The 27,005-nt window shown below is 49.9% G+C and overlaps 12 protein-coding genes across 12 annotated transcripts, besides 1 other annotated feature; 7 read left to right on the plus strand and 5 right to left on the minus strand.

Annotated features, from left to right (window-relative positions):
* Positions 1-27,005: part of a sequence feature (contig 1.109 1..233950(1)) that runs on past both edges of the window.
* ANIA_06534 (mannosylinositol phosphorylceramide synthase catalytic subunit surA) lies at positions 4,240-5,896 on the plus strand. Its single transcript, XM_659046.2, has 3 exons — positions 4,240-4,523; positions 4,572-4,727; positions 4,780-5,896. The coding sequence occupies exons 1-3, from the start codon at positions 4,245-4,247 to the stop codon at positions 5,410-5,412; spliced, it is 1,068 nt and encodes a 355-aa protein (XP_664138.1). The 5' UTR covers positions 4,240-4,244; the 3' UTR covers positions 5,413-5,896.
* ANIA_06535 (uncharacterized protein) lies at positions 6,356-7,062 on the plus strand (the record flags this gene model as incomplete). Its single annotated transcript, XM_659047.1, has 2 exons — positions 6,356-6,698; positions 6,755-7,062. The coding sequence occupies 2 exons, from the start codon at positions 6,356-6,358 to the stop codon at positions 7,060-7,062; spliced, it is 651 nt and encodes a 216-aa protein (XP_664139.1).
* On the minus strand, positions 7,200-8,051 carry his3 (imidazoleglycerol-phosphate dehydratase HIS3; the record flags this gene model as incomplete). The annotated part of the gene is made up of 2 exons (XM_659048.2): positions 7,200-7,672; positions 7,733-8,051. The coding sequence occupies 2 exons, from the start codon at positions 8,049-8,051 to the stop codon at positions 7,257-7,259; spliced, it is 735 nt and encodes a 244-aa protein (XP_664140.1). The 3' UTR covers positions 7,200-7,256.
* On the plus strand, positions 8,353-9,160 carry ANIA_06537 (uncharacterized protein). Its single transcript, XM_659049.2, has 2 exons — positions 8,353-8,471; positions 8,572-9,160. The coding sequence occupies exons 1-2, from the start codon at positions 8,379-8,381 to the stop codon at positions 8,950-8,952; spliced, it is 474 nt and encodes a 157-aa protein (XP_664141.1). The 5' UTR covers positions 8,353-8,378; the 3' UTR covers positions 8,953-9,160.
* On the plus strand, positions 11,098-15,275 carry ANIA_06538 (uncharacterized protein; the record flags this gene model as incomplete). Its single annotated transcript, XM_659050.2, has 1 exon — positions 11,098-15,275. One exon carries the CDS (start codon positions 11,098-11,100, stop codon positions 14,953-14,955), a length of 3,858 nt encoding a protein of 1,285 aa, XP_664142.1. The 3' UTR covers positions 14,956-15,275.
* ANIA_06539 (uncharacterized protein) lies at positions 15,283-15,615 on the minus strand (the record flags this gene model as incomplete). Its single annotated transcript, XM_659051.1, has 2 exons — positions 15,283-15,393; positions 15,610-15,615. 2 exons carry the CDS (start codon positions 15,613-15,615, stop codon positions 15,283-15,285), a joined length of 117 nt encoding a protein of 38 aa, XP_664143.1.
* Positions 15,943-18,369, minus strand: ANIA_06540 (Pet127 family protein; the record flags this gene model as incomplete). The annotated part of the gene is made up of 4 exons (XM_659052.2): positions 18,128-18,369; positions 17,702-18,050; positions 17,579-17,642; positions 15,943-17,515 (listed from the first exon to the last, which is right to left on the minus strand). The coding sequence occupies exons 1-4, from the start codon at positions 18,323-18,325 to the stop codon at positions 15,943-15,945; spliced, it is 2,184 nt and encodes a 727-aa protein (XP_664144.2). The 5' UTR covers positions 18,326-18,369.
* ade1 (bifunctional aminoimidazole ribotide synthase/glycinamide ribotide synthase) lies at positions 18,624-21,501 on the plus strand. The gene is made up of 4 exons (XM_050613015.1): positions 18,624-18,666; positions 18,844-19,151; positions 19,208-19,735; positions 19,792-21,501. Exons 2-4 carry the CDS (start codon positions 18,872-18,874, stop codon positions 21,411-21,413), a joined length of 2,430 nt encoding a protein of 809 aa, XP_050467119.1. The 5' UTR covers positions 18,624-18,666; positions 18,844-18,871; the 3' UTR covers positions 21,414-21,501.
* Positions 21,124-21,501, minus strand: ANIA_10831 (uncharacterized protein). The gene has a single exon (XM_050613019.1). The coding sequence runs from the start codon at positions 21,480-21,482 to the stop codon at positions 21,192-21,194; it is 291 nt and encodes a 96-aa protein (XP_050467120.1). The 5' UTR covers positions 21,483-21,501; the 3' UTR covers positions 21,124-21,191.
* act1 (actin actA) lies at positions 21,906-24,647 on the minus strand. Its single transcript, XM_659054.2, has 7 exons — positions 24,316-24,647; positions 24,173-24,203; positions 23,883-23,938; positions 23,657-23,687; positions 22,825-23,596; positions 22,536-22,767; positions 21,906-22,480 (listed from the first exon to the last, which is right to left on the minus strand). The coding sequence occupies exons 1-6, from the start codon at positions 24,320-24,322 to the stop codon at positions 22,537-22,539; spliced, it is 1,128 nt and encodes a 375-aa protein (XP_664146.2). The 5' UTR covers positions 24,323-24,647; the 3' UTR covers positions 21,906-22,480; position 22,536.
* Positions 24,687-25,130, plus strand: ANIA_10830 (uncharacterized protein). Its single transcript, XM_050613026.1, has one exon. The coding sequence runs from the start codon at positions 24,830-24,832 to the stop codon at positions 25,118-25,120; it is 291 nt and encodes a 96-aa protein (XP_050467121.1). The 5' UTR covers positions 24,687-24,829; the 3' UTR covers positions 25,121-25,130.
* On the plus strand, positions 25,682-26,918 carry fes1 (Hsp70 nucleotide exchange factor fes1). The gene has a single exon (XM_659055.2). It carries the CDS (start codon positions 25,802-25,804, stop codon positions 26,456-26,458), a length of 657 nt encoding a protein of 218 aa, XP_664147.1. The 5' UTR covers positions 25,682-25,801; the 3' UTR covers positions 26,459-26,918.

Raw genomic sequence — 27,005 nt, forward strand, 5'->3', positions numbered from 1 at the left:
GGCGTCTAGTAACCACGTTCCTATACTTTGGACCGCTTAACCTAGACCTCCTATTCCATGTCTTCTTTCTTCAGCGGTATTCAAGACTTCTTGAGGAATCATCTGGCCGATCCCCCGCCCATTTCGCCTGGCTACTCTTTTACGCTATGGTGTCGCTCCTAATTATATCCCCCTTTCTCTCCTTGCCCTTTCTGGGAACTTCGTTGTCCTCGAGTCTGGTCTATATCTGGAGCCGTCGGAATCCAGAAACAAGGCTCAGCTTCCTCGGCGTGTTAGTGTTCACAGCGCCGTATTTGCCGTGGGTTCTGATGGCGTTCAGTCTTGTTGTGCACGGGGTCATTCCCAAGGATGAGATCTGTGGGGTGGTAGTGGGCCATATTTGGTACTTCTTCAATGACGTTTATCCGTCTCTCCATGGTGGCCACCGTCCGCTTGACCCTCCGGCTTGGTGGGTGCGGCTGTTCGATACTCGGGCAAGAATAGAGACTCGAGGTACGGATACTGCTAATGTTAATCAAGAATTCGCAGCCGCAACGGCGCCAGAGGTCCGATGATTTCTTACGATTGCCGGGATTATTGTTCTCTGGAAACAATCTACCTAGTGAATGAACGTCTTAAATGATTCCGCACGCGAAGAGTCAAAAGAAGTCGCGCATGTTGAAACTGTCTTTGAACTATTCTCTTATCTACTAGAGAATACTCTCACCACAGCCAGGCGACGTTATACTTCGCGGGGAAATCTGTCATTGCTCAATTCTCTTGCTAAGGGGCCAGTTTGCAGACAACCAGAAGAGATATTCGAATCTCCACTCTGGGAATGGTTTGAGTCGGGCTGCGACAAACACGTGTCAGTCGTCAGAGATGCTGTTTCAGCACAAAGAGCCGGAAATCGCTTGTGGGGATGTGGAGATGTCTGGGGTAGTGGTGCCAGGCAGGGTACGAGGTACTTTGCCCTTATCCTAAACATGACTTTGCAGTTACATCATCCGGTGGAGGGTAATTGAAACTTGAGGTTCGAGAAAATGGATATTGACTCTTAAAGCATTCTAATCCTCGCATTTCTACTAGCATCAGATAATTGGATAAAGGAACCAATATACCATGCCACCCTAGAATGCTACTCATATGAGCTTACAGCCCCTCGCTATATACCCGCCATCTCCAAGAATAGGCGTTCCTAACCGCATATTACTTTAGTATAACGGCTTGCGTGCCAGTCAAGTCAGTGAAGTAGACCATGCTAATACCCCCAAAGGGAAAGTTAGTGTCATGCTCGGAGAGAAACTAGAATATGCCGGCTGAACTGCGGAGGACCACTCGAGTGGCACTGATATAGACCACCAACGATGATGTAGTGAGTATGTGGGGTATTTCGTAGAATATAACCGAGTTCAGAAAACGTGGTCGGCCTTCCTGGAGTCGGGACCTTGTAATAATAGCCTTCGGTTATCGAGAGGTTGGAACTGGGTCAGGTCAGAAGTGTGAGAGACGGAAAAATCAGATGGCGAATATTATGTACCAACGTCACTACCCAGGCAACGGTTATCCTTATCAGCCACTGCCACAGCATGATTAGGAGTTTTCATTGTGAGCGCTGGGTGGTTCCATTCACGGCATAACGGCGCTGCCAATGAGGAGCTTTACCGAGACTCGATAGAATAGGATATGGCGTTCCAAATCGATTCTGGCAGTGCATGCGCCATCAGCATAACGCGCGTCTTCCAGCTCGGCTGTGACCACAGCCCTGACGATAGTCCAAGCCTTACAACTGGAGCCATTGGAACTGTGAACTTGGTAGAGATCGATGCTTACTTAAGAATCTTACATTAACTAGTTAGTTAGCAGTTGACTTATGCGCAAGTTGAGTCTCAATTGGAAACGGGGAATATAACTGGTCTTGCGAGCGCCCGACGCCGCCCCAGGCGTACTGAAAATTTAATGCGCTGTAATTGTACGTAGTGTTAGACATTGGAGTTGGCCATGGAGTTGGTCTTCTAGGCGCCAGGATAACCAATTGCCTCGTTTGGCGGTTCTGTAGCATGGCCGCCATCACACACCCTCCACCTAACTTGACCCAGGATCAAACAACGTCAACGTCTCATGAAACTCTCAGGTGGTTGTTAAATGTGGCAGTCGGCCGCTTGGCGAATTTCAGTGGCGCCATTAAACCCCGACTCTTTTACTTGTGGGATGTTGATGCGAGACTTGACAAGCTGCCTCAATAAGTCCAACCCACCATTTCAATCCGATTTCCACAAATGTCTCCCAAAATATGGCCTCGCCTGGTCGTGTCTGTTATTATCAGATAATAGGCATCCACCGGTGCCTGAGTGCGGCCGGAGTAACTCCGCTCAAAGAACTGTATACGAGTACGAGCGAGTCGGGGCCATGATTCTCCGGTCCAAGAACGAGGGATCACCTCCCCAACAAAATCCGTGCAAGAAAGATGCGACGAATTGGGTTCGAAGACCCATGATCAGACATACTAGCATACAGTAATGTGACGCTAATTGAGTAGACCATTCGCTGGTTTGCGCGCATGCACATTTAGGGTTCATTCTCTTGTCCAAATGTTGATCTCTCGGTCTGAGAGTATGAGAAAATTGGCAATGATAGAGTAGGAGCTGAAACGCCCTCGAAATACATCCAATCCAGCCGCATGTTTCAACCTCGGCACTTCTTTCTTTGAACATCCTAGATCTCTTGATATTGCAACTGAGGTTTATGAATTCAGATTGATAACACCAGAAGAGTTTCCTTGGTTAATAAGCTCTGTATACGGGAGACCTTCCCTTCCAGATTTTCATGTGATGAAAATAGATCTCATGCATGTTATTGTGGAATCTTTCTTTTTTGGAGTCTCGGGAGGTTGGAGAAAAAGGGCCCGCTTATCCTTTCCTGGAGGAGACGCAGTTGACGAACAGCCACGGAGTGGGGTCATAATTACTTGACAAGTTGCGAGACTGGAATATATCAATCTAGCCCGAATTATCTGATAGGCAGAAACCGTCAGTCTTAGCGTTCAACCGAAGCTCTGATAGGCAACCGGCCAAATGGTGGCTCAGCGATAGGCGGCCCACACTGCACGCCAGACACGGATACGGAGAAGGACTGCGCATAGAGCTCGTAAAATAACCAAAACCCGTCAAGCGGCCAATTTCTGACGGGCGAAGACTCAAGGCTCGGATTTCAGGTCAGAAAAGCAGGGAGTATCGTCCGACTTCGAGACAGCGATTGATGCTTATGCTGTGTCTCTGCCTGACAATTGGACTGGGGATGCAACCAGTGGAAGCTACATTAACTTGGGGCAGTGTGGCGGAGGCTCAGCCCCAAGCTCGCCCAGACGATCCAGAAGTCTAGTACAAGGGTCGCCTTCCATAGGACCACACAGGACCGTAGTGCACCACGCGTCCCCCTGAACGATTGGCGCCGCCGTAAGTCAGTCGCTCGACCATGGGCCGTTGTTGCTCCGTTATTGCTTTCGCCGCCCACAACCAACGGCAGTGCTCCAGATTTCCTCCTTGAGTGCTTCAACCACCCTTTTTGATGTCCCCAAGACGTCGTTCGCTCCTTCTTTTTAACCTTCTTTCAATTAACCTAAAAAATAAACCGCTCCAATCCTTCCCTATTATTTACTCTCATTTTTCCCGCCTTTTTCCTCTTCAGGCCCTTCCTTCCCCAACTGCTACGTTACTACAAGAAGATCCCTTCCCCAATCATCCTCTATTTTTCTCGTCCTTCCTTCCATTCAAGTAATTCCTCGGGTTGCGCCTAATTAATCCCGTGTCGGAGTATCAGCTCTGCTATATTACCATTTTCTCGTCCCTCAAGCTAATGAGCTTGAGTTTTCCACTCCTTTCAAGCTAATTTACTCGAGGAAACACGGTCAGGCGGAACTCAAATCGTTGGCGGCGGACTCCTTTCCCGACGACAACTGCATTTTCCCCTGGCTATCCTCGACAATTGCTCTTCGACTTCGTCCCCGTAGTCGAGTACGGGTTCTACTACGACGCCCAGTGTTCTGGTGTTTGTGAGAAACGGTCGTCGGTGAAACTGGTCGTCCTCCTACCTCCCGTCGCTCTTCGCCGAGGCAGCTTTCGCTCTCGAGCAGCCATTTGACTCGAGAACTTCCCATTGTCACGAATTACACGAATTGAATCCGCATTATTGTTGTTCGCTAGCATCAACGGCCTATTTACATAATCTTGTCGAAAAGGAGGTGTTGACCTTCCATACTATTCATCATGCGGCGCGGTCTTTTGGTCTTTCTAGTCGTCAACCTCCTCATCGTTACGTTCCTCATTCGCAGCGTATCTACACTCCTGTCATTGTTGCTGGAGGATGCTTCGGCCGATGCAATTCACCGCGCGGAGCTTCCGTCGCCGAACTCGAGTTTGATTGAACAGCGACCCCAGAAGATTCCCAAGATTATCCACCAAACATACAAGAATGAGTCTATTCCTGAAGTCTGGCAGGAAGCCCAGCAAAGTTGCATCGACTTGCACCCAGATTACGAGTACATTGTACGTTTTCCCTATGGTTTTGTGAAAGAGCGATGCTAATAACCGCAGCTTTGGACAAATGAGAAATCTCGCGACTTCATTGCAGCCGAATACCCCTGGTTCCTCGACACCTTTGATAACTACAAGTATCCCATTCAGCGTGCGGATTCGATCCGCTACTTCGTTTTAGCTCACTACGGTGGCACCTATATTGATCTTGATGATGTGAGAATTGCTTATCCATTGAAAACGACGAACAAATTGCTAAATTGACAAGGGTTGCAACCGCCGCTTAGATCCTCTCTTGTCATACCCTGCGTGGGTTCGTCGCACCGCTCCCACAGGTATTTCTAACGACGCCATGGGATCTGTTCCTCAACACCCGTTCTTTCTCCGCGTGATAGAAATGCTGCAATCGTACGACCGTAGCTGGCTTCTCCCGTACATTACAGTCATGTACTCGACCGGTCCGCTTTTCTTATCCGTGATTTGGAAAGAATACATGGCAGAGAGTCCTGCCGAAGCGGCGCGTGTCCGTATACTCATGCAGGATGAATACAACCGGTTCTCCTGGAGTTTCTTTACCCACCATGTGGGCAACAGCTGGCACGGAAAGGATGCCAGGTTGATCTTCTGGATGGGACAGCACTGGATGCTCTTGACCGTCGCCGGATTTGTACTTGCCGGCGCGGTTGGATTGTGTTTGTGGTGGGCTTACGGGCGGTTACTCCTCCTCGGTGCCAAGTACCGCTATCGGTATAGCAAGCTCCCAATCCCAGGTCTTCGCTTACCTTCCCCGTCGCGTCGCTCGCGTGGCATGATGCCCATTTTACTCCGCCGGGTTAGCTTCAAAGATGAAGAATCAGGCCCTACCGAAACTTCTTACGAATACGTCAGCCGACGCGACTGAGCACCTGCTATTTCTGTCTCAATTGCTTGTCTCTAACACACGGCCTTTCAGCGGGTTGTATTTTGCTTTAATTGTGAATGACTCTACCATCGTGAGGACGACCACAAGATGTCCCAGGGATTGTTTTTCTTTTTCAGCGCATGTATGGAGTTTTGGGATACTGTTTGGCCGAGCGCTTATTAGAGCTTTGGTTCATTGTACATGTTTTGGCAAGATGTGTTGTGATCTGTATACGGTGTGATTTGCCAGGCAGCGCAGTCCGCCCACTATCTGCCTTTCTCTCTTGGATGTCTTGATTTACTAGACTTTTCTTCGCGTGAGCGTCTTCGCTTCTTGTGCCCCCTTTATACCTTATGCTTTTTAACCGTCAGAAAGGTTTATATAGACTTGCCCCGCTTGGTGGATGTGCTGTCAGCGTTTCAATTGCCTGGAGCTCGCTGAGCCGCCGACAGATAATAATAATGTAAGATTTTAGAGTCTGCAGACCCCGATTCCAATAGACCCTTGATTTGGACCCTGAATGGTCCGTGAATGGAAGGAGTAAAGTTTCAGGCACCGTTTCAGGCGAGCGGCCTTGTGCCGACGCATGTTTCAGAAGGCGCCCACGGTGACCAGTCAGGGCTCTGCATCTCCACGTTTTTATAGAACAATGGGGCTGTCAGCTTACAGGATCAGCATTCTCGCCGTCTGGGTGGCTTGTTCGCCTGCGCCTTGTTGGCCTGCGGCTCCATACCGACCCAACTCTTTGGCATGTTGAAAGGAATCCTCCTGACCTATTTGGTTACAATCACCTTCAGCTGAAGCGGGTGTGCTCTGTTCTAAAGCCCTATAAAGCCTCCTCACCTAGCTTCTACTCCTGCAATCCAGCATCTTTCAGTTCTCTCCAGCCTTCCTCATATTCTACTTGCAAGAAATATCCCTAGCGACTACAAATACCGCCACCATGAAATTCAACACACTCATCCTCCCCTTCCTGGCAGCAACCCTAGCAGGTGCCTCCCCCTGCCAGCCAGCTCCACCGTCAAACTCCCCTTCAACAACCGTAACACCGGCCCAAATTCTCGCGATAGCACCGAAGTCTCAATCTTGCGCCAACGCTACCGACTTTGTGTCCGAATGTGCTACCGCATCCCAGGCTGCACCTGCTCTTTCCGCAGCCTTCAAGAAGTATGGCCTTACAAACAAGGCGGAGCAGGCTGCTGTGCTGGGCATCATTGCCTTTGAGAGCGGCGAGTTTCGCTACAATAAAAACCATTTCCCTTCGCCAGGGGTGGAGGGAAAAGGGAGTACGTATACTTCTAAGACCTAATATTTCGGGGAAATGCTAATGAGATGTGTACAGCGCGCAACATGCAATCCGTCGACTTCAACAAGAAATACGCGGCCTCTATTCCGGAAATAGCTGACCGCTTCGAAGAAATCCAGGATCAGCCGGGTCCGGTTCTGGACCTCCTACTGGAAGACCCAGTGAGGGACTTTGGTTCGGGGGTTTGGTTTCTGACTACGCAGTGTGAGGAGAGCGTGAGGGAAGGGCTTCGCAACAATGGAGAGCAAGGCTGGGAAGGGTTTATTGTTGACTGCGTGGGAACAGATGCGAACGACGAGCGGAAGGGATACTGGACTAGTGCTGTTAAGGCTTTGGGGGCTTAGACCCCATAAATGGGTTTCCTGAATCCTGCAGATGCGGCTGAGGTGGGGCCGATGGCACGCCTGATTTGTTTCCCTCGTGGTGTTTACTTTTGTTGTATTCAACGTGTACAAAATATTGGTGTTCATGGCTGCGTCTTGAGTGGCGTGTCATCGCATGGCATGGAGTAGCATCGTATGTTGTATATATTATTCAATTAGAGCACACCTTTGGTGCTGACCACATCACCGGCACCGACTTCGCCCTCAACCCTCCGCGCACAAGCCGCCCTAATAGCAACAGCCAGTGCCTTGAACGCGCTCTCCGCCCGGTGATGGTCATTGTCGCCGTAGGTGCAGCCAATGTGAAGGGTAACACCAGCCGCCTGCGCAAAGCTCTGCAGACCGTGCGTAATCATCTCCGTGCTGAGGTCGCCGATCTTTTCGCGTTTGAAGCCAATGTTGATGACTGCCCATGGCCGGCTAGAGAGATCAATGACTGCCCACGAGAGAGCCTCGTCCAGAGGGGCATCGCCACGGCCGAATCGCGCGAGGGATTGCCGGGCTCCTAGGGCGGTAGTAAATGCGGTACCAAGAGCAAGAAAAGTGTCTTCAGTTGTGTGGTGATCGTCGACTGCGCACAACCGTTAGTACTCACTTCTCCAATCGCAAATCCGGGAATAAAAACACGCACTGTATAAGTCTCCCTTGGCCCTGATGGCCAAGCTCCACCCCGAGTGCTTCGCAAGTGCGTGCAGCATATGGTCTAGGAACCCAATTCCCGTGCTGATAGTGATTTGTTGCGTCGGCGTGAACTGCGTTGCGTGTGCGGCATCTTTATTTGGGACGATGCCCTTCTTGGCAGCTTCGGCTTCAAGAGGGTCGGTAGGTACGGGAAAGTGAGAGGAGGGTTCGTAGGGAGGGAGAACGCCGCCATCTAGAGAGAGAGAGACCTGGATTTTGGTCTCGTTGGTGTTTCGCGAGAGCGATGCTGTGCGGGCAGGAAGGGGCATTGTGGTGGGTAGTAGGTCGCGACCAAGTTGCCTAACTTTGTTGTTTTTTGTATTCGGAGTGATCAATCTTTGGGCTGTTGTAGTTTGTATAGTGAGCCCAATTGAGTACGTTCTTGAAGTTGCTGAATAATAAAAGTGATGCTGTTGATTACTCTGGATTTTTCAAAAGAATTGTCCCGCGTATTGGTATTACCGGAATTTGGAGCAATGTTGATCCCGGCTGCGTCATCGCGATTGCTCGGGATTTGGAGCGGCGTCCAATTCATACGCCGCAATCTTTAGGGAAAAGAATGATAGCTTGGGACTTCGTGATCTTAGGCTATCACAATGCCTCCCCCTTCCTCGCAAAGAGCGGATGTTGAGCCGCCAGAAGAGATCACGTCTGAGGCCGTTCGTGGGTTCTTAGCGGGTGCTTTTCGGGTATGCCTCCAGGGAATTTTTTTCGATAACCTCACGCAGCCTTGCCCTTTGCTTTTATCTAGATGTTCGAGGGACGAGTCGTACTGACGGCCAAGTCTAGTTCGGTTCGGTTTCTATTCTCGCACATATGATCATGATTCTCCCTCATCCTTTCAAATTCTCGCCCAACACATCAGGCCCTCCGCAGCATATGCAGGAACACGGCCAGCGGCCGCCAGGCCCATCACCCTTTTCCAAGGATTACATTCGGTCGAGGCTGTTCTACCGCCCACTGGAGGGTTTCTCAGAGTGGCTCTCCCCCACATCTAAGATCTACAGGGGGTTGACACTGCAATTCAAGGTCTTTCTTCAGATCGCAGCCATGACTCTAGGTGGATGTATTTGGGCTGAACACAGGGTCAATGCCTATATAAACAACATCCGAAAAGTGAAGCGCGCGGAGCGCTTGCAGGCGCAACGAGAGGCTCGGTTTCAGGAATAAACTTGGCTTGTTGTTTTAAAGCAAAAGCCATACTGAAACTACGGTCATAATCTTCAGGTGTGCAGAGCTTTGCTAGGCTTGTTTCATGTTTGCTGGATCGAGAACATGAGACTCCTTGGCAGCATAGTGGATCTCTCGCGTCTGCGACTGTACAATATCCTTTTTAATACTTCGTATAGAAGTACGCTTATATTTACTGCGCATAGCTGTAGCTAGCTGCTTCCAGACGGTCCCGGTTTCTCGGTAACCGCGAGAGCGGAGAGTCTAGGCTCCAGAACAAAGAATGAGAGATTGGCCCGACCTCGGCCTTTTAAGGCCGTCATCTCCGAATCAAATCGTGGCGTCGATGCCCAGATCAGGGGCCAGGATCCTCAGAACTGCAGTTGGTTACATACCGCCAGCTTTAGGAGGGCTGGAGTTCCGAACTGTTAGCCGCAGAGAGCTCAGGGTCCGGACAGTAGTTCGTCGATCCTTAATTTACGGGATCCGGAAGCTGGACGGCAGGCTAGAGCCGACGGTAATCCGATTCATTGACCGTCCACCTATCAGTATTAAGGTGGTTGGGTGTCAGAAAGAAAACAAGCACTGTTGTCATGTTGTCAGAAAACAGAAAATGCATAACGACAGCCATACCTGGGTACAAGCCATCGGGTTCCCTGAGAACGCGCGTCACCCGGACGAGTATTGGCTCAGTTTGTCTCAGTCGCAGACTTGCAGTCGCGCTCCTGAAAATGAGGCGATCTAGGTAGCTTGAAAGTGGATCTCTGCGCAGCCTATGCAGCAACTAGCTGAAGACTAAAGGACTGGAAGTCGACATTCTGGAACGACGGCGTCGAATCAATCCAGCTTGTGCATGTATGCTGAGAATGTAGACGTGGAGTTAAGAACTTGAGATATTGAAGTCAATGAAACGGGCCAGGAGCAAGAGAATCCTGACGTAGGTATTGCTTCATTTGTAGCAATGCCGAATATCAATGCCAATCACCGCTTTCAAGAGGGCGATCAGCAATGGCATTACAGAGTGTTATTAAAATCAACTCCAGGTCGGCTGGAGTTGCGCGTGGGTCGATATCAGACGCGGTGGATGCTCGTATCCGCATTCGGGAATACTCATTATTGCATTTCGCATTGATCGTGACCACATCGCCTGTTCCGGCCTGGAGTTTGACCTTTTTGACTCCAGAAGTTCTTGCTGACGGGATATTGCCTTGCCAGCTTTGCTTGCAGGTCATAATTTCGGCGTGCTAGCCCTCTGGTTGACGGTTGGCAATTGACATCATCAGCGATCGGGGGATCTTGGGTCAGCTCGTCAGGACCCAGGAACTGATTCACTCATTTATCGAAACCACGGAACAAGCAGGAGGACACAAATCACAATCGCTTTTTAGTGTATGTACTCGAGTACTACGGAACAAACCTTTGTGCTGCCCCCAACTTCTAACCCTCTTGCTGTTTTCATCTCCGTTACCACTCTTCAGTTGCTCCTTGTTGCCCCATCCGGTGTTTTCCCAGGCACAACTACACTATTAGCCCGTTGCAACCTCACGCTGAAGACTTTCCTTTTTCTTATTTTATAAGGTCTACCTTGCTGTTTCTCCCTCTGCTGGGGCAGCTTCGAGGGCAGCTTCGAGTACTGTCTCTAATTGGGCGGTTGTTCCAGATTCTTGCACTGCTGGAACTGGGGACTCCTGGCAGCCTTCTCGCCTCTTCTTCGTCCAATTGAACTCTTCCAGAGCTTTCTCTTTTCTCTACTATATTATTAACGCCTGTTTTCCACCATTATAGCGGCCTTAAGTCTTGACGGCTTGTCTGATCGGTCATCCATGGCTCCGTGAAGGCTGCTGTATGTTCCACCTCCCCCTCTTCCAAGGTTCTCCTTCTCGCTCCCCGATTTGCTTTGTCTCTTCCTTTCTCCACCTTTCCTATTTCTATCCCCTTAGCCTGTCTTGCATAACGTCCATTCATTGCGTGCTGCTTATTATACAGTGACAACTGACCTCCTTGCTGTTCTTTCCGGCCATTAGTGAGTGCGACACCACACAGCCTCGATGTGACGACTGCTCCTCACGCAATTCGACTCCCGCACCTAGCCCTTCGACTACCCTTTGTCTCTCCTCTTCTTCGACCCAGTGCTCTTCCCCCGTAATGGCGCAGAGTTTGGGGAAAAGAGAGCGAAGAAAGAGCTTGGGTTCGTTTGGCCCGCTGTCGACGACCTCGAATCCCGGTCCGATTCCGCTAGACCGTTCAACTATTCACGAGACGAATGTGCTGAGGAAAAAGCAGCGGCGCAATTCCGGGTTCTTTGGGGGCCGGAACCCCAGCCCAGTGAGAGCGTCTACTGGATACCGCGATCCGGGAACAGTAGCCCCAGTCCGGGTGGCCACTTCGCCGGCCCTCGATGGCCCGCGGGCGCGCCGAAAGTCGCTTCAAAAGAGACGTAACTCAGTGTTCGGCTCTCTTCGGTCGCTCCATTCGCTCGACGATGACGATCCGAACCGGCGTTCTCTTGACAGCGAGGAAGGGCATGGGGTTGGGTCGATTATCCTTCATCATGGCGAAATCCAGATAACAGGCGGGGTATGGAGGAAGAAGAGTCAGTATCTTGTTTTAACAGATACGCATATCGTCCGGTTCAAGAGCCTGAACAAAGCGCTGGAAACGTTCCCGTCAATCCCCCCGTCAATGGCCCGATCAGGCAGCAACCGACAGTCAATCGCCTCGATCAGCTCCCTGCAGGATCCGCAGCTTTCTGCCGTTGGTGATGCTTCAGTTGGCATTCCCCTGAACAGTATTGTTGCCGTCTACATGCTCGACGACGGGAAACCCTCATCTTCGATTGAGGTAGCTTATATGGACGAGCGGACACAGAAGACCACCTTTATCCAGATGCAAACACCGGATATCCAGGAGCTGAACCTTTGGATGGTTGGAATTCGATCCGCGGCTGAAATGAGTCGCAGTAACACCCCAATGCCATATGACCCAAGGGCGTTAGACTGTGTGATCAGGATATTAGAGCACGAGCGCGACTACGATCCAGAGATCTTTCGAATGTTTCGGGTCATTCAGATGGCTTCTAGCAAGTCCCCGACGCGGGCGTCGGCGGACGAGCTCACCAAACTGTCACCAACTGGATGCTATCTTGCCCTTGGGATGCACAAGCTACATCTAGTTTCACTGCAAAAGGTATCCAGCCGTGGATCTACTGCGTCTTTAACTGACCTCGATGCCGCAACGTCGTTTGGCCTCATGAACCTGACCAGTTTATCCATGGAGTGGGGCGATGATAGCCTGCATTTGACTTTTCGAGTTCCTCTTCAGAAGTCTTGCTCGATTTTCGTAGCGTCAGTTCACTCGTTGGAGATTGCCTACTGGATCAGGCAACAGACCGAATTTCTCCGTCCGCTGTGGCTTAAGCAACCGTACGATTTCATTGTGCCTCGCGATCTGAATAACGAAAACAATTTTCCCCCAGTGTGTCTGGACGAAGACTATGGCTGTTTCGACCGTACATTGGTTGCCCACTGTGCCAGCTATGGTATCGACACCTCCAACATTCGATATACTATTGATACTCAGTGCGATGATGCTCCTTGCTTCAGACTACTACGCCCAGCTTCACCACAGCGGAGCAAATATACAGCCTTGGAACTGATCGCCCTCATGCGAACATTGAGGTATAACGAGTCATTTCGGTCAATATCTTTCAGCGGAGTCAGCTTGGATGCGATCCAAGACGTGCGAGACCTCAACGGAATCGATAAAGACGCGTTACTAACACGTGCAAATGCCCAAATCCACATTCCTGGACAGGAGAACCTCTCAGTACTTTCGCAAGAAATCCGAGCACTGAGTTTGAAAAGCAAATGGCTTCGCCGGCTGGACTTCTCATATACTCTTAGCCGAACACCCAAGTCCGACAATGACAGCCACGACCCAGGTTGTGGCATTCCGGAAGCTATCTTCCCTATTTGTCGGCGAGAGCTCACAAATGTTGACTGGATAGTCTTGAACGGTATCAAACTCGGGGACTCTGATCTTGACTACCTTGTTGATGCCGCGTCCCAGCGGAGTAGTCATTTTCGAGCTCTCGAAGTGGGAAACTGCGGTCTGTCTGTTCATGATATTGACTTGCTTCTTTCGACAACGGTTGCCCAAGTATCGACACTTGAAGCTATCAATATCTCTGGTATACAAGGACGTATAAAGCCAGATATGCTACAACAATACCTGGGCTATTTTGGTCAGGTCAAGAAGCTTGATTTGTCACGCATCGCGAGAACATCGGGTCCCGAGCCTCTCATTCCGGCTCAAGTCCTGTTCAACTGGCGGCTCGAAGAGCTCTCTATGAACCAAACACCAGCCAATAGGGAGACAGTTGATGCTATTGCCACCTACCTCGCAAGCGATCGGTCCGAATGTCTGCGGGTTATCCGACTCGATCAGTGCGGCCTCTCCGGGCAGGATGTAGCTATTTTCTTGCACTCACTGGCGGCTTTGCAGCACAGCCGCGACCTCCACCTCCATGTGAATGACAACCGGCTGGATCTTGGCTGCTCGTACCTTTGTGATGCAATTGCTCAAGATAAAACGCCAACTCATTTATCGATGAGGATGATCGATTTCAAGAAGGAGCAACAGTTTCAAGACCTGGTTGAAGCGTTGCGCAAGAACCGCACTCTAAAATACCTTGATATCTCGAAAGCATCTCTTCCTTACGACGCTGGACCGGAGACATCCAAGTCGCTCCAATTGATGTTCGAAGAGAATGATACTTTGGAGGACCTGGATATCAGCGGGGATAATGCGCATCTGGATGTAGCGCGGTTCGGAATTGGCCTCAATCTAGCTCTAACTGGTCTGAAGAAAAACAGCTCCCTGAAAGTCTTGAGGATCGAACACCAAAAACTTGGGCTACAAGGCGCTAATACTCTGGCTTCTGTCCTGGAAAGCAATACCAGTCTACTTGAGGTCTATTGTGAAAACAATGATATCAATCTGCAATCGTTCACAGTACTTGTGAATGGTCTTCAGAATAATCGATCTTTGTTAAGCTTGTCTTGTATGGATTGCGATAGAGCCCGGTCACTTGACAAGGTTCGCCGGGAAATCGCCAATGTCAAACGGGACTTGACGCACTCTCAGCCTTCGACAAGTTCTCTACGCCGGTCATTACATGCTGCGATCAACGCCAAGCATATGTCAGTCAACAGTAAACTGGCCAAGCACTCACGTTCCTATGGTCATATCCGTGCTACTGCAAGCTCGCTTTCGGCTGTTGAGAGCTCCAAACCACCCATGGATGATCAGGTCGAGGCTATCATGCAGTCTTTGAGTGCAAAATGGGACGCAGAAGTCTCTCGTCTGCGTCGATATCTATTTAGGAATTTCAATCTGGCTAATGGTCTCAGCAAGGACGGCACCGACTTCGTCGGCGACGACGCCGAGAGCGATGGACGACCTGCAACCGCTGCAAGTCTTGGGACTATGCTAGAACAGCTCAAGCTCGATGTGGCGCTATCTACAAATGACACACAGGAACAAAGATCTCAAATGCCGCCACAGTCTGCCCCGCAAATCAGTGTCGCAGACTCAAGTCCGCACCTGGAAATATTCCAAAGCCTTGATGTAGAAAATGGCCTGGACGATGAACTCCAGAAATCGCCGTACCTATCATCAAATCCAGAGATCGCTTCACAGCCCTTTCCAGACTACGGAGCTTCGAATTCTCGTTCTGCACTTCCGGTTCCTACGATGCCATCCGCTGTGAGCAAAACCAGCAGTGTCCGCAGTACCCGGAGTTCAAGCACTGTCTCCACAAGCACTGGAACAGGCGCAAGCGCAAGGAGCACTTATGGGGCAGCCTCCTCTACGCTGAGAGGCTTGCTATCTTCGAGAGAGCGAAAGAAAATGGAGGCCATGAAAGGCACAGTATGCGTTGGAGACAGACCACCAACTTTAGATTGGTCACCACCGCGTTTTGACCTTGGAGAGCTCCGTTAACTCATTCACAAGTCCTGAGACACCTCGCTCTGAATGTGGTTCTTGCAATTGACCAACGAGCCAATTGATTGACCCAAATATCATTGCTGCTACTCACCACTCGGAACTACTCCTCGTTATACCAATTAAAGCTTTGTTTACGCCACCACTCGCTTGGATTCCTTCGTCCGCTATTAACATAAGCAGATGCTTGGAATTCTGCCCCTTGCGCTCGATACCCTCACTGATCTCGTTTATTCTGTGCACAGCGTTGTTCTGCGCTCCCTTGCCTTGACGCTTCCGACCTCATCCTTCTGTCTTCAATCTACCCTTGAGACTAACAATGAATCATCTGAAAACCCAGACAAAGATATTTGTCTGTATGTTATACATGTTGCGTTCGTTCCTGAATGCGCGATCTGGCTGGCCTTCTATGACCATACACAGATCATCTTGAAGCTGTCCAGCAGTTCATAACGTTGGTCCTTCATATGTCTCAGCACGATTAATCGATAATGATATAGATAACAGCGTTGGGATAACCACACGCACACATCAAAGGTTCCGTTTGCATATTAATGGCATTTTATTTTTTTTGACGGGGCGGGGTTATTCGTGTATTTGACTGTCTGGTTGGGATCTTGTTTGACATATTAGTTGTTACCTACTACTTACTAGCATTTTGGTATCTGCAGGCTGGGTGTACATATATTAGGCAGCAGACTTGTATATATAGTGTCGATTGTCAACATGAATCGGATCATAGGCAGATTTGATCAATTTTAGTATCATTGGCTAACATAACTGTACAAGGTAGAGAAGAGGACTAGCTCAAGCACAGGGACAATTGCGCCGGAGAACGAAACATAATAATATTAGAATGTTAGCCAGGCATGTCAGACCATAGCACGTCTAATATGGATTATAATACAGGGTACAACATATGTACGCCTAGAATTTGTCTATAGTACAGCATGGTAAAAAGAGCAGACCTCATGCGCAGAGGAATTAAAGCTTTAAACCATCTAAAACAACCACGCCCTTTTCCTTATCAATCTCATCTTGCTGCTTGCGGTATTCCCGGCCCTTTCTGGCAAACTCCCTTAATGTCTTTATGTATTGTGACTCTGGCTCGTCCGAAACATCCTCTGTTCCCATGAGAGTCCTCTTACGGCGGGTAACGCACGCTTCGTAAAGGCTCTGGACCTTTGGGCCTTCTATAGTGCTCATTTCGTATTCGACCGTCCATCTGTCCCCGGGTTTCAAGTCATCAACACGGTTGACTTGCTTGCCGTTATGATAGTTAAGAACAGTGAGGAAAATGGCCGAGACCTCACGCTTTTTGGTCTCCGAGAAGTTCTCTGCGTTGACTGAGACTTCTTCAGATTGCGATTCTGGCGGTGTATCATTGGTGGCGGCTGCGGTGTCCTGCACGTTCGACGAAGCCGTAGATGGATCCTGGTCTTCTTGGATAGGTAGGTTCAGGATCCGTTGTTGGTAGGCATCGATTTCGGCTTTATTCCTGGTTTGAATGGCGTGGATTTCTTCGTCGGTAACGGGCTCGAAGAATATGTACATGAAGGGGTGAACTGTTTCTCTGGCCTCAAAGTGAAACCGGAGAGACCTTCCTGGATATTTCTTTGTGGCTTTGTCCAGTATCTTGTTCCAGAGCTGTAGACTCAGGCGGAATTCTGCGTCACCGAGCGCTGTATTCGATGTACCGTGCAGAGTTTCATCCATTTCTGCCAAACTGACGTACTGGAACCCGAAGATCCGTTCAATATTGTGAAATGCCACAAAGATGCCGTCCATGCGGCCAATACGCACTTGGAGTGAATACTTGAGGAAGGCTGAGCGGATCATATCATAATATTCGCGCTCGTAAGACTCGAACCTCCCGAAGCGCGATTTTATCTCATAGCCTAGACCTTCCTCAAAATTGCGTGCATCCATCCGAATGGATACGACAGCACGTGTCTTTAAATCAAACATTCCTGTGCCCGGGAGACGCGGATCATAAGCATCGAGCTGCGATCTCATCATGAAGTCTCCCAAAGTAGAGTAGTGGTAAGATTCCGGCGTTTGGGCCTCCTCTTCGGCGGTGATTTTGTTCTTATGAGACCTCCGATAGCGTTCATATTCCTCTTTAGGCAGGGTGAGAAGCTTCTCCATTGACTTGCCCAAATTCATTAAAATGTTGGCAGTGTCGAACCCTTTATCGGCATCTATCGCATAGATACCATCCTGATACCGCAAAAACATAGCCGCAGGTGCACGCATTATACGTGTGAATGTTTTCATCTTGTCTTCGAAGCCTTGAGAGAGCGAATTCGTATTGATAGGGCGCCATGCTGATAACAAATAGTGAAAATGCGACAGAACGCTTGTCATACTGGAGGACGAGCCCATATATTTCCTCTTGTTCTCTTTCGCTATGTTTCGTAAAGTGTCATCTCTCGAGGATGTGATGTATTCCTTCAAAGCGGCGAAGTCGAACTCGGTTACAGGCATGATGGTCCCCAGGTACGGATCGAAATTATAGACACGGGACCGGGGATCGCGCAGTTGATAAACTCCAGGGCTATAGAGATAAAAGGTTGGTTAATCGTCTGAATTCAGCAGTAAGATGCGAGCATTCACTTACTTGAAAAGGACTCTCTGTAGGCCGAATGAAAGCTCCGGCACCGGTTGGGTTTTCACATCTACCACTTTAGATCCGTTAGCTTCGAGCATTCTGAACCAAGAAAAGGGTATCGTGTATACGTACCTTCAATAGCAGATGTCGAGGAGTCCAGTTTGCCACGCTCTTGTGTACTGATCGCTTTGCTAAGTATTGTCGGCGGCTTTGGAAACTCCTGCGGGGCTCCAATTTTCTTAGCCTTTTTTGCAAGTTTCTTCTGTATATCTAATTGTTGGACCACGCCTTTCAACTTGGTTTTAATACCCAGTGGTTCGGCGTGCTTATGCTGAGGACGAGTTTCCCGACGTTTTTTAGTCTCCTTGGGAGGCAGCCGAGGTTTCGTTGTCCGCTTTGAGGTCTCTTGACTGTCCGTTCCCTTGGCCTTTTGTGCATTGGTGTTTTTCTGAGGCCGTCTCTTCTTCTGCGTTTCCAAGGTCTGACCACACCGAACCGTTAGCATGTAAACGCTCCTATAGTACGGACGCTGCAACGGAGCGCAAATCGATCACAAACCTGGGTTAGCGTCTGAAAAGCCTGGTCCAGTGACTGAGCCGACGTGATCGTTGAGGAGCTATCGGTCACTCCACGCAGGAGAGCAGTAGCGTAAAAGGTGCGCGCCTGCGCGCGACCTTCGAGGCCTCTTGCTATACACGAGAAACAGACATGTTCACGAATAGGGTCTGACGCAGACCTCAGCGAGGATCGAAACATCCGATCCGAGTTCAGGGTTAAGCTATCAAAGAGTCAATTGAAAGAAAATGGCTCCGCGCTACAATGTAATGGAATTGGGATGCTGGAGCGCAACTTGGCCATCATTAAATTTCTGGCCGCGCGAGCATCTCACCGCCTTTGTCCTTCTTATCGAAGTATCGTACATAACAATACATAGCATGTAATCTAAGCTCCGAGTCCGGGGAGACGTCGGAGAAAAAGGCCCCGCCGTGCCGCAAATCAGAAAAAGTTGCTTGACAAAGTTGAGGTTGATTTTCTGAATCTACACGATTAATACCTTTGCTGTCTGACAGTCCGTCTCCTGTTAGACTTCTCTCGAGGTAAGAAACATGATTTTCTATATCATTGATTGAAACTTGGCATCGTCCGGACAATATTTAATGCTGTGATTAACGGAGGGGCACTTCCACACATACCCCTCCATCGAGCGACACAATTTGCGCCGCTTTTAATGAGTCACTGAAACCCTATCTAATATTCTTGCATTGGATTAACAGATTTATCTCGAGAATATTGCATTCAACAATGGCTCAGGAACGTCTGCGCGTCCTCATCGTCGGCAACGGCGGACGCGAACATGCTCTAGCCTGGAAATTGAGCCAGTCCCCTCGAGTTGACATAGTTTATGTCGCCCCGGGAAATGGTGGTACTGCAGCGGGAACCCACAGCAAGATTGAGAATGCCAATGTCAAGGGGGATGATTATCCGGGATTGGTAGCCTTTGCCCAGAAGAACGGAGTCAATCTCGTGGTTCCTGGTCCTGAGGCTCCTCTGGTAGATGGTATTCAGGGATATTTCCAAGCTGGTTGGTGCGCCTGTTCCTTTTCACTTCAAGAAAACCATCAATAACGGAATATGAAGTGGGAATCCGGTGCTTTGGTCCCTCGAAGGCCGCTGCACGCATGGAGGGTTCCAAAGCCTTCTCGAAGGACTTCATGAAACGCCATAACATCCCTACCGCCGCCTACGAGAATTTCACAGAATACGAAAAGGCTCGCAAATATCTCGATAGTGTGTCGCATAACGTTGTCATCAAAGCCGATGGATTGGCTGGTGGCAAGGGGGTCATCATCCCAACATCAAAGGAAGAGGCTCACCAGGCCCTTCGCGAAATGATGCTCGACCGCCAATTTGGTGATGCAGGAAATGAGGTCGTCATTGAAGAATACCTTGAGGGTGACGAACTTAGTGTCTTGACTTTCAGCGATGGTTACAGCATCAAGTCCCTCCCCGCTGCTCAGGATCACAAGCGTATCTTTGACGGAGATCAGGGCCCGAATACGGGAGGGATGGGGTGCTACGCTCCTACTCCTATCTCTTCGAAGCAGGTCCTCGAAGAGATTGATCGCACAATTGTGCAACCCTCTATTGACGGCATGAGAAGAGAAGGTACGTGCTCAAAGGTCAGACTTTCTTGTCACTGGTAATGCTAATGGTTATAATAGGATTCCCGTTCGTTGGTATTCTTTTCACCGGTCTCATGATGACCAAGAACGGCCCTAAGGTTCTCGAATACAACGTTCGCGGCGGAGACCCAGAAACCCAGACTCTCCTTCCTCTGCTGAGTGATGACACCGACTTGGCTGAGATAATGGTGGCCTGCACAGAACATTGGCTCGACGGCGTTTCGATCAAAATCAAGCCCAACTTCTCGACCACCGTCATCGCTGTCGCTGGTGGATACCCCGGATCGTACGCCAAGGGCAAAAAGATCACATTGGACCAAACCCCAGAGGGTACCCTTATTTTCCACGCCGGGACAAAGCTTGTTGGAGACGAGCTGCAGACTGCCGGTGGCCGGGTGATCGCAGCCACCGCTACCGCATCTAGCCTCGAAGAAGCACTACGCAAGAGCTATGCCGGTATTGAGACAATACACTTCGAAGACATCTTCTACCGCAAGGATATTGCCCACCGTGCTTTCCGTCAGCGCGAGGCCCAGCAGTCCCTGACCTATGCCGCGGCTGGAGTTTCCATCGATGCCGGAAACAACCTAGTCAACAAGATCAAGAGCAGTGTCGCGAAGACTAAGCGCCCTGGAACCGACGCCGTCATTGGCGGTTTTGGTGGTCTCTTCTCTCTCGCCGCAGCAAACTCCGCTTATCACCCGGAGTCTCCAACCCTCATCGGAGCTATCGACGGCGTCGGAACCAAGCTCAAGATCGCTCATGCCGCGGGCATCCACAACACTGTCGGTGTCGACCTCGTGGCCATGAACGTTAACGACCTCGTTGTCCAGGGCGCCGAGCCGCTCTTCTTCCTCGACTGCTACTCCTGCGGCAAGCTCGATGTTGAGACGGCCGCGGCCTTTGTCACCGGTGTTGCGGACGGCTGCATACAAGCAGGGTGCGCCCTCATCGGGGGCGAAACCGCAGAAATGCCTGGCTTGTTCATCGACGACACCTACGACGCCGTCGGTGCCGCCGTTGGTGCAATCAACACCTCCGGCCCCAACGCACGCACCATCCTACCCGACACATCATCCATGAAGGCGGGTGATGTTCTCCTCGCCTTGGCTTCTTCGGGACCCCACTCAAACGGCTACTCTCTTGTCCGCAAGATCGTCGAGCGCTCCGGGCTGAGCTACAATGACCCCGCTCCCTTCGCCATGCCCTCTTCCCTCTCCTCCGAGTCAAATGAGCCCCTCACACTAGGACGCGCCCTCTTAACGCCCACCCGCATCTATGTTAAACCCCTCCTTAAAGCTCTCTCCGCCACTCAGTCATCCATTAAGGGTCTTGCCCATATCACCGGCGGCGGTCTCGTCGACAACGTCCCCCGCATGCTACCCCCAACTCTTACAGCACACATCGATGCTAGGACCTGGGTGCTTCCTCCTGTATTCTCATGGCTCAAAAAGCAGGGCAACGTCTCCGCTCATGAGATGACCCGCGCCTTCAACTGCGGTGTTGGCATGGTTATTGTCGTCGAAAAAGGCTCTGAGGGTGCCGTTAAGGATATTCTCGAGAAAGAAGGCGAGACTGTGTACCAGGTTGGTGAGCTCAAGGTCAAGGTTGAGGGCGAAGAGGAATGCATTGTTTCGGGTCTTGAGACATGGGACGCTTAGACGCTCCGAAGTCGGGCAGGGTTTTGGCGTTTTGAAGGACCTACTAATCATACATGTATGGTGGATCATAAAAGAGAAAAGAACGGTTCATATTGATATTCATGTTTTATGTGTTTTATGACATTACGTGCGGTACAATTAAATCACTATTTTCTAAGTCCTATGCACATTTGGTACAGACGCTTAATATTTGGGCTACGGATTAAAACCGCTCAGTACGGTACTCGAAATTACGTGACGGTACCATTTATCGAATTGGTTACGCAGGGTTTGAGAACTCCGATCTTAAATCCAAGGTCAGATTACTGAGGTCATAAGATCATGGCATTGCTAGGCATACCCTACCTAGAATAGCACCTTGCCCCAAAGGTAGCATAATGTGTACCCAGCACTAAAGCGCGTGTGCCTGACGTGGACGCTCTGTACCTGCATGAATTTACTCCTTACAGAATACCAGCTCTGCATAATCATTGTTGTACAAAATTTATCTTGTATAACTAGCAATACTGTACTAAAATTTATTTTGGTAGACTACTTGGTCATACTATACTGATATCAAGTTCGCTTTGGCAACGCGCTGGGAGACAATGTTGCAAGGTCAAAGGGTTGGAAGGGAGAAACGGGTTAAATGAGAACAAAAGAGCAAAACAAGAACAAGGGTGGTCAAGGCGCGCTCATCAGCTCCACAGAACCAACAATCCCTGCAGTCGTTCTCGAAGATGAGAATGCGCAAGCAGAGAATGAAACAGTCCAAATATGAAACAAACAGATTCAAAGAAGGATTGAACTATATGAGAAGGAAGCTTCCACCGCACTGGCAATAGAACCACGTACAGTATCCGTCGACTTTTCTCGCCTTCGGTTTCCACAAGCTGCCATTCAAGTCCCTGCGCCAAGCGACAAGCGTCCTCAAACAAGCCATCTCTATTCCACAGCTAAAATCAAAGTTCCTTTTTCAGGCATTCTTCCTCCTAGTGCGAGAGACAGCCCGCGAGCCATCCCTTGATCTCGTTTGATCTTTTAATACAACAGAAAATACGCGACAACGACCATATACAACGCAAGAGCTGCGAGCATATTAGACTCAAGACCAAAAATAAAAAACAATTTTGCGACTCATACCTTAGAAGCACTTGCGGTGGACGATCGAAGGACCGCTCTCATCGTACTCCTGCTTGGAGATCCACATCTGTTGGAAGGTGGACAGAGAAGCCAAGATGGAACCACCGATCCAGACGGAGTATTTGCGCTCAGGAGGAGCAATGATCTTGACCTTCATGGATGAGGGCGCAAGGGCGGTGATTTCCTTCTGCATACGGTCGGAGATACCAGGGTACATGGTGGTACCACCAGACTATCGATTCGTTAGTGCCGCCCAGTGCAGTAGAGCGAGGCTAAGAGTGATACATACCATAACGATGTTGCCGTACAGATCCTTACGGACGTCGACATCACACTTCATGATAGAGTTGAAAGTGGTGACGTGGATACCACCGCTTTCCAGACCAAGAACGCTGGGCTGGAAGAGAGCCTCAGGAGCACGGAAGCGCTCGTTGCCGATGGTGATAACCTGACCATCAGGCAGTTCGTAGGACTTCTCGAGGCTGGAGCTCTGAGAAGCGGTCTGGATCTCCTGCTCGAAGTCAAGGGCGACGTAGCAGAGCTTCTCCTTGATGTCACGGACAATTTCACGCTCAGCGGTAGTGGAGAAGGTGTATCCGCGCTCGGCCAAGATCTTCATCAGGTAGTCCGTCAGGTCACGACCAGCCATGTCGACACGGGAGATGGCGTGGGGAAGAGCGAAACCCTCGTAGATGGGGACGACGTGGGTAACACCATCACCAGAGTCAAGGACGATACCGGTGGTACGACCGGAAGCATACAGGGAGAGAACGGCCTGAATAGAGACGTAGAAGGCGGGAGCGTTGAAAGTCTCGAAGACGATCTGAGTCATCTTCTCACGGTTGGACTTGGGATTGATGGGGGCTTCGGTCAAGAGAACGGGGTGCTCCTCAGGAGCGACACGAAGCTCGTTGTAGAATGTGTGGTGCCAAATCTTCTCCATGTCATCCCAGTTCGTGACAACACCGTGCTCAATGGGGTATCTGAGTGTGAGGATACCACGCTTGGACTGTGCCTCATCACCGACGTAGGAGTCCTTCTGACCCATACCGATCATGATACTAATTCGGACGTCAGCGGCCACATCTCTGTTGATGGAGATACAGTTAAGGGATATTTACCCATGGTGACGGGGACGACCGACAATGGAGGCTGTGCAGCATAGTTAGCAGCCGGTCTCACACTTGACATGTAATCGCATGATAGAGTGATATGTTCACCGCCCTTGAGACCATCGTCGTGCCAAGAGCGCGGTGAACACATTTTATCGAGTAGGTTCGATGACAGGGGTGACAGGTTCACGGGGGAAGGAAGGGGTTGTATATAAGGGAGGAAAGGGTGACTTACGGAAGACGGCACGGGGGGCATCGTCACCGGCGAAACCGGCCTTGCACATACCCGAACTAGGGAACCCCGAGTCAGCATATCAACTAATCCATGTATTCATGTATTCTCGACGCAGAACAGCCGTGCTAATCGTTCTGAATAGCTGCTTGCCATAGGCGAACGCCAATGCCCAACCAAGATACCAAGGACGGGTAGGTCGTTGCGACCAGCGGCGAGACCAGGCGAGTGTTCAGGGACAAGCACGGAAGTGAACTGGCATCGCAGTGCCATCAAACACAGTCAAGACATACCCATTGTCGATAACGAGAGCAGCAACTTCCTCTGTAGGCAGCCAAAGAAGAACAAATTAGCGCAAAGTTGACAGCTGAAGGATGTGGAGGGAGGGGAAGGAAGCAAGCGAGGGAAGCAAGGCGTTGCGTGGCAGAAACCTTACCTTCCATGGTGTTTAGGGGTGGATTAGAATCGAACTACGAAGAACAAAGAGAAAAAGAAATGAGAGGTTGACAGGTAAGGAAGGGAGGAGGAGAGATGATGAACAGAGCGAGAATGGGGAGTTGGATGTTGAGAAGTGGAGGAGAGAAGGGGAGAGAGTCGAGGGTTTGTTGGTGGTCGGTGGTGGTGGAGGTTGTAGCGGTAGGCGGAGTAGTCAGCAGCAGCTCGACAGCCGCTCGAACTGAACAGAAGGACTGGAAAGGGGCTGGAGGTTCAGGCGCCAAAGGGGCTTAGTCTCGTCTAGTCGAATGGTCACCGCCACCGCGTTTCCTCAGAGGGTAAAACGAATAAAGTACAGACTACACAAAGACTGCTACGAGATAGGTGTCTCTTGTTCAATTGGTTCTTTTATACTGGCGACCAAGTGTTGCCTCTCAGGCAGAATGATTGCGCGCTGAGGTGGCCTCGCGAGATGATGAATCCTCGTGGGGCAGAGACCGACGACCAAGGCCGTAATGATGGTTCAGCCCAGCGTGTCCAGTTTTCAAAGAACAGGGTCTGTCCTCTCATTCGTTCTATTATTATCGCTCTCTGCTTGTAAGCACGATGACGACTCACTTTTTCCTGAAGTTCAACAATGCCTAAGGGGATCCTACTCCAGGCTTCCAGATTTTTATATCTGTCCTTTAAGAAAGAAAAAAAAAATGGGAAGAAAAAAAAGGAATAAGGCATGTGCTGAACTAGTTCTCTATAACCACGCTCGATACTATCTGTGGTTGATCTCCTTTTGTACTCAGCCCTTCTAAATCGTTGTCGAAAAGGCCTTCTAAGGACCGTTTTTAGTATTTTACCGCCTTTTCGAGGTTGGGGCGAGCCTTTAACGTACGAGGCCATTGTGGCAAGATGGTCAAGCTATAAGGCATCTTAGTAGTAAACCCGGAATGCTTGCTAGGTATCGCAGTAGATACCAGTTCTGTAGCTCGAATTCCAAGTCTAGCTGATATTATAGGTTGCATGTGCTGGGTGTATGACAGCATCGCGGGGCTCGAGCATGGCGGGGTAGTAAAGTCACGGACTTGAAACCACTAAGGACGGAGGAAGCACAGATATCCAAGGGCTTTAGGTTCACTGCAGCTTATAGTGTACTTCTCTCTGTTTGTCTGGCTTTCAGCATGATTATCAGCAGCACTGTGCATAGACTGTTCCTTGCGTGCCCACCTGAACTCTGCTTAGCGTAGAACAAGGTGGAAAGTTATCGCTGAAGTGTGAAGCGTCTGGAGCCTACGAGAACCATTTTTTGGTTTCATATTCGCCTCGCTCGCCATCTTTTCACTGCCTTGCAGACATTATTTCAACCAATTCATACAATTATTCACCAGTCTGAACCTATTTAGGGAAGAATTCACTCTGGATATACTTTTCAATTCTCACGTATAGCATCTACTCAATTCCGCGCACACCACACAATAACACAAGAAAACTACATCATGGACCCGAACATGAACAACCTCCTCAAGTGGGGAATTCAAAACTCAACAGCAACTCAACAGACCTCCGACTCAAACAATAATGCCTCGCAAGCTCCTCGCAGCAACATCACCCCGGAGATGCTCAGCGCACTCTTCGGCGGTCCGTCCGAAGCCGACTTAATGAAAGCCGCCATGGAAGCCCTGCGCTCGGACGAAGTCGATCTAGAGAACAAGCTGATCGCCTTTGACAACTTCGAACAGCTTATCGAATCTATCGATAACGCGAATAATTTGGAGCCGTTGGGTCTCTGGACGCCGCTCGTCGAGCTTCTGAAGCACGAGGAGCCTGATATGAGGCGCATGGCGGCGTGGTGTATCGGGACAGCGGTGCAGAATAATGAGAAGGCTCAGGACAAGCTCATCGTAATGAACGCCATCCCGACCCTAGTTTCCATGTCTACGCAAGACCCTGTCCCGGCAGTTCGCAAGAAGGCCGTTTACGCCCTTTCCTCCGCCGTCCGCAATTATCAGCCAGGCACGAATGAACTAGTCAAGCACCTTCCTGGCGGATATGCCAGTGGAAAAGTGGATGCCGCGGACATGGATACCATTGATATGATCATGGATAAACTTAGGGCGCACCCTGTATCGTCGTCGCCACCTTCTGCTGCATGAGCCGAAAGCATAATTCTTATGCCTTATTTTTTTCTTTTCTGACAGACCTGTCACACATATAATGACAGGCAAAGGCTTTTCGCAACGTCACCTCCCGGCTTCACTTAGTTACCTCCAAACCATTCGAAATTGTCGGGCCTGTGTACGAACGGACTACCAGTATTAATTGCGCCGTCGTTTGGGATGTCGCCATAAAGAAGCATACTTACGCATGCAATTTATTCGACATCCAGCGGAGATATAAGCTCGTGTCGCGGTTGGTAGCGGTTTCCCTGCTTACAGCATGACGATATAAAATGCGCTACGGAATACATCAACAGATCAGCTTGAGCTTGGGGTTGGCATAAACTTGGCGCTATCAACATGATGATTGAAACCGGATATATGGGGGACAGAGTAAATATAAATAATGCATCATTATCCGCATACGCCGTCCATCAAATAAACCTATAGGGTAGAACACAGAATTGGTCGCATCAAGCGCAATGAACAAACATTATTCAAGAATTATAGGAAACATGTCGCGGTAATAAGGAGATACGCTCAT

This window comes from Aspergillus nidulans, chromosome I (assembly GCF_000011425.1).
Source record: "Aspergillus nidulans FGSC A4 chromosome I".
Taxonomy (NCBI): domain Eukaryota; kingdom Fungi; phylum Ascomycota; class Eurotiomycetes; order Eurotiales; family Aspergillaceae; genus Aspergillus; species Aspergillus nidulans.

Bases quoted from the DNA above. Each gene is read 5' to 3' on its own strand.
- ade1 (XM_050613015.1), top strand. From the start codon at position 18,872: ATGGCTCAGGAACGTCTGCGCGTCCTCATCGTCGGCAACGGCGGACGC. The intron at 19,152-19,207 runs GTTGGTGCGCCT...CGGAATATGAAG, and splicing joins TCAGGGATATTTCCAAGCTG to TGGGAATCCGGTGCTTTGGT. The intron at 19,736-19,791 runs GTACGTGCTCAA...TGGTTATAATAG, and splicing joins TGACGGCATGAGAAGAGAAG to GATTCCCGTTCGTTGGTATT.
- ANIA_10831 (XM_050613019.1), bottom strand. From the start codon at position 21,482: ATGATCCACCATACATGTATGATTAGTAGGTCCTTCAAAACGCCAAAA.
- fes1 (XM_659055.2), top strand. From the start codon at position 25,802: ATGGACCCGAACATGAACAACCTCCTCAAGTGGGGAATTCAAAACTCA.
- act1 (XM_659054.2), bottom strand. The intron at 23,939-24,172 runs GTATGTCTTGAC...GGGGTTCCCTAG, and splicing joins GCTCTCGTTATCGACAATGG to TTCGGGTATGTGCAAGGCCG. The intron at 22,768-22,824 runs GTATGTATCACT...ACGAATCGATAG, and splicing joins TGTACGGCAACATCGTTATG to TCTGGTGGTACCACCATGTA.
- ANIA_10830 (XM_050613026.1), top strand. From the start codon at position 24,830: ATGATGGTTCAGCCCAGCGTGTCCAGTTTTCAAAGAACAGGGTCTGTC.
- ANIA_06537 (XM_659049.2), top strand. From the start codon at position 8,379: ATGCCTCCCCCTTCCTCGCAAAGAGCGGATGTTGAGCCGCCAGAAGAG. The intron at 8,472-8,571 runs GTATGCCTCCAG...GGCCAAGTCTAG, and splicing joins TCTTAGCGGGTGCTTTTCGG to TTCGGTTCGGTTTCTATTCT.
- ANIA_06534 (XM_659046.2), top strand. From the start codon at position 4,245: ATGCGGCGCGGTCTTTTGGTCTTTCTAGTCGTCAACCTCCTCATCGTT. The intron at 4,524-4,571 runs GTACGTTTTCCC...TAATAACCGCAG, and splicing joins ACCCAGATTACGAGTACATT to CTTTGGACAAATGAGAAATC. The intron at 4,728-4,779 runs GTGAGAATTGCT...TAAATTGACAAG, and splicing joins CCTATATTGATCTTGATGAT to GGTTGCAACCGCCGCTTAGA.